The 4184-nt window shown below is 57.4% G+C and overlaps 1 protein-coding gene across 1 annotated transcript; it reads left to right on the top strand.

Moving 5' to 3' along the window:
* Positions 1-763: 763 nt before the first annotated feature.
* HOXB13 (homeobox B13) lies at positions 764-2561 on the top strand. Its single transcript, XM_004684297.1, has 2 exons — positions 764-1498; positions 2308-2561. The coding sequence occupies exons 1-2, from the start codon at positions 889-891 to the stop codon at positions 2559-2561; spliced, it is 864 nt and encodes a 287-aa protein (XP_004684354.1). The 5' UTR covers positions 764-888.
* Positions 2562-4184: the final 1623 nt, after the last annotated feature.

Raw genomic sequence — 4184 nt, 5'->3', positions numbered from 1 at the left:
GTCTTCTTTTCAGGAGTGTGTGTCCACCTCCGGCCCTCTGTCTTGCCCCTAATCTGTGCTTCCTCCTCTAGAGCCATCTGGACAGTTACTGCAGGTCCTGGGGAACCACCAACGGAAAGCACCAGGGACCCAGGACACTTTCCTGGGCCTTGGAGCAGCCCATTAAAGTGCATCTGGAACTGAGAGGTGGGTGGGGCACCTGGAGAGAACTGGGACACCAGTACCCAGAAACCAACAGGCCCCCCCAACTTCACCCTCTAACACCCCCATTTCCCAGCCTCCTCTGGCTCAGGACATTCCCAGGTTCCCCTTTCAGGCCCAGAGTGGCCTCCTGGCCCCACCCCTGTTCCCCTTCCCCCAGGAGATGGACACTTTATAGGGAAAGCTTTTTATTCTCTCGTTAAACCTGCCAAAGCACAGGAGACAGAGGGCCAGGGAGGGAGAAGAGACAGCAGAGGTGGGGCCTGGCTCCTGTCCCTTCTCCCTCCTCCCCCCCACGCCCCCCTCCCAGAAAGCCACAATCCTTTTCTCTTGTTTTCAAAAGCAAAGAGAGAGAGAAAGGGGTGGGGGGAGAGGGAGAGAGCAGGAGAGAGCGAGCTACAGAGGGAGAGAGAGAAAGAGAAAGAGAGAAGCGGGGGTTAAGTATTTTCGCAATTTCTGCCATGAAGATTTTATTAGCGTCTCTCCTCCAGGCCGCAGCCAATCGGCGTGCCAGCCTGGGCCCCTACGTCTCTTGCGTCAAGATGGCCAGGCCCAGCGAATGCAGGTGCCTTGAGAGCTGTGAACGATTTAAAACGCCTTGGATTCCCCCAGCCTAGGTGGGGAGACAGAGCTGGGTGCCCCCTGTATCCCCGAGTTCCAACACCCCATGACCGGACCGTCGGCCCCATGGAGCCCGGCAGTTTTGCCACCCTGGAAGGGGCCAAGGATGTAGACGGCTTGCTGGGAGCTGGTGGGAGCCGGAATCTGGCTGCCCACTCCCCACTGATCAGCCACCCTGCGGCCGGGGCGCCTACGCTGATGCCTACTGTCAACTATGCCCCCCTGGATCTGCCAGGCCCTGCAGAGCCTCCCAAGCAGTGCCACCCGTGCCCTCCCGGGGTGCCCCAGAGGGTGTCCCCAGCGCCAGTGCCTTACGGCTACTTTGGAGGCGGGTACTATTCCTGCAGAGTGTCCCACAGCTCGCTGAAACCCTGTGCCCAGGCAGCCACGCTGGCCGCCTACCCAGCAGAGGCTCCTGCAGCGGGGGAGGAGTACCCCAGCCGCCCCACCGAGTTTGCCTTCTATCCCGGGTACCCGGGCCCCTACCAGCCTGTGGCCAGTTACCTGGACGTGTCAGTGGTGCAGACCCTAGGCGCTCCTGGAGAGCCTCGCCACGACTCCCTGCTGCCTGTGGACAGTTACCAACCTTGGGCCCTCTCCAGTGGCTGGAACAGCCAGATGTGTTGCCAGGGTGAACAGAACCCACCAGGACCCTTTTGGAAGGCAGCTTTTGCAGGTAAGCTGCCCTGCTCTGGGTCCCCTTGGCCTGATTGTGGGGTTGTGAGCCGGCAAGCATTGGGGGGGGGGGGGGGCAGCTGGGGGAGACTTGGGGCTGGTGAGGAGGAGCTTGGTGTTCCTGGGTTAGTTATGTAGGATTCTGGTGGCCCAGGCCACCTGAGAGCGTGGGTGGGGGCCCCGACCCCCACCACTGCAGGAAGCCTCAGCACCAGTGCAGGTGTTTCTTTGCTATTGGATGGGCTCAGGGTGCCCCTACCAGCAGGATTTCAGTTTAGTTCTACACAAAAGCTAGATAATTCACTGAGTGGAGGGTGGGGGTGAGTGGGAATAATGATACTGGGTATTCTTCAAAGGACACAACCCCTTCCTTTCTCTCAGATGAATTTTTCAGTTTTCAAAGGAAAATTGATTTCCCGTAGTCATGAGTTAGGGGTGTGTGTGTGAGATTTTGCCTATAAAACCTACACATGGCCCCACAGACAGAAAATGCATGTGAGGGTGGACTGTGTGACCACAGGCAAAGGCCTGGCCATATGAGGTGGGTCTGTTGCAGGCTTGCAGGTGTGAGAGCACTGATGGGTGAAGGTGGCCTTTCAGGAGCCGCTGAGTCCTTTCAAGCCTGAGCAGTGACCAGAGGACCTGGTGGAAGGGGGTGTGTGACCTGTGTTTTTCAGGGCAGGGGGCACACCTGAATGTGTAGGGTTACCTGGTGCTCCAGCAGGATGACTTAGTTTGTGTGTCCTAAGTCTGTGCAGTGGGGTGCCGAGCCTGGAGCTTGTTTTTATTCTCCCTCCCTCTCCTGCACAGACTCAAGTGTGCAGCACCCTCCAGACGGCTGTGCTATCCGCCGAGGCCGTAAGAAGCGCGTTCCCTATAGCAAGGGGCAGCTGCGGGAGCTGGAGCGAGAGTATTCAGCTAACAAGTTCATCACCAAGGACAAGAGGCGCAAGATCTCGGCAGCCACCAGCCTCTCTGAGCGGCAGATTACCATCTGGTTTCAGAATCGCAGGGTTAAGGAGAAGAAGGTCCTTGCCAAGGTCAAGACCAGCTCTACTCCATGAAGGAGCTTCTTGGCTAGGGTGGGGTTGGGGAGGGGAAGTGGGAGACCTGGAGCCTTTCAAGTTCGGGCAGGAATTCAGGATTCTGCTGAGTGGCTTTCAGGAGTGACACTTCCCAGGCCGTATCTCCTGGGCTGTTTCTCAGGGACCGCCTGGGTACCCTGTGTATCCCAGAGAGCCAGTGGGACCTAGAGCTTCAGCCCAATCTGCCAGGACACCAGAAGGACTTATCTCAGTCATAATTGGGCATCCTGGCAGTGTTGATAACCACCATAACCAGTACTAGTTTCCATAATAATTGGCCTAATGTTTTCTATCTAGAGCTCTGTAGAGCACTTTAGAAATGGCTTTCATGGGTGAGATGATCATGAATAAATTTGGAAGGAGACCTGTGGCAGGGCAGCTTCCAGTGGTTCCCCTTGCACTTCCAGAACCATCCTCCACTCCAGTGACTCAAGGGAAGGGGCGAAAGGCAGAGTCACCCCTGTGATGTGTGGCAGTGCTGAGGGGTCCCTCTCCCTCCTTGCTCATTCCCTAGATTGTAACCCACTGGCTTTGGAAGTTCTGGTCTCCAACTTTTTTGTCCTTCTGTACAAATAAGGTAAATGGCTCCTCTCCCTTCTTTCCAAAGAGATGGGAGTTGAAAGAAAATCCCTGGTTAACTCACCATTTCTCCCCCAAACATTGCAAGTCTTCCCCTAACATTCCTGGTGGGTCTGACCTAAGTCATGGTTCACTGGCCATTCGGGAGCCACATGAAATAGACTCACCCCCCCCCCCCAGGTACAGATAGTTCCAGGACTAAGATTCTAGCTTTCTGGCAGGCATCTCGCAAACAGCCTGTAGGTACAGCCCAGTGGGAAGACAGGAAAAAGGCCCGTTTGTTTCTCCTTTCCTTTCCTTCTGGGACACCCAGAGGAGCTTGAGAGTTTCTGGCCCTTTTGTGGATGAAACAACGGCAAACCCCCGAACTACCAGCGGTCAGGGAGGGGGTCCCAGTGAGTCCAGGAGACGGAGACCCCAGACTTCGTTTCTTTTTCGTTTTGCTCTAATTCAGTTCACGAACCGGGAATCCGGGCGGGTGAAAAGCTGTCGGCACCAACTCTGTTTTCCCATCCGCCTCAAGGCCCATCGTACGGACTCCCAGAAACCTGGAGCACACGGCCCCTCGCGGAACTGGAGGACATTCACAGGGAGTCTTCGCTCGATGCCGACTCCCTGATGTGTTCTTGGGCTCTGTGCCCGATGGGACTCACCACCGTGGCCATGCAGCTCAGAGAGCGGGTTTGCGTTGGCTCTTCTTGCAGCCGGGACGAGGAACCCGAAACACAAGCTCCCTGCGATCCAGCGCACAGGGTGAAGGGGGTGGGAGGCGACCGCGGCTCGCTCTGGGAGCAGTCCCCCCGCCCTGCCCCCAACCGCAGGCCGGCGGTGGTCAGCGGGCGGCTTTCCCCTAGTCCGGGAGGCCTGCGGGGCGGGATTAGAGTCTTCACCGCGGGAACTGGTCGGGTGCGATCTCAGTCGTGGCTCCCCTCCCGGGAAAGAAAGAGCAGGGAAGCAACGCAGACTCTTCAGATATCTATAACCAGCAAGGAGCCCCCAAAGGCAGGCGCAGCACCCTCCCTC

This window comes from Condylura cristata, unplaced genomic scaffold (genome assembly GCF_000260355.1).
Source record: "Condylura cristata isolate star-nosed mole 26May11 unplaced genomic scaffold, ConCri1.0 scaffold00017, whole genome shotgun sequence".
Classification (NCBI taxonomy): Eukaryota; Metazoa; Chordata; class Mammalia; order Eulipotyphla; family Talpidae; genus Condylura; species Condylura cristata.
This window is presented reverse-complemented; position numbering and strand designations above follow the sequence as displayed.

Coding starts and splice junctions, on each gene's coding strand:
- HOXB13 (XM_004684297.1), top strand. CDS start 889: ATGGAGCCCGGCAGTTTTGCCACCCTGGAAGGGGCCAAGGATGTAGAC. Junction 1,499..2,307: donor TTGGAAGGCAGCTTTTGCAG/GTAAGCTGCCCT, acceptor TCTCCTGCACAG/ACTCAAGTGTGCAGCACCCT.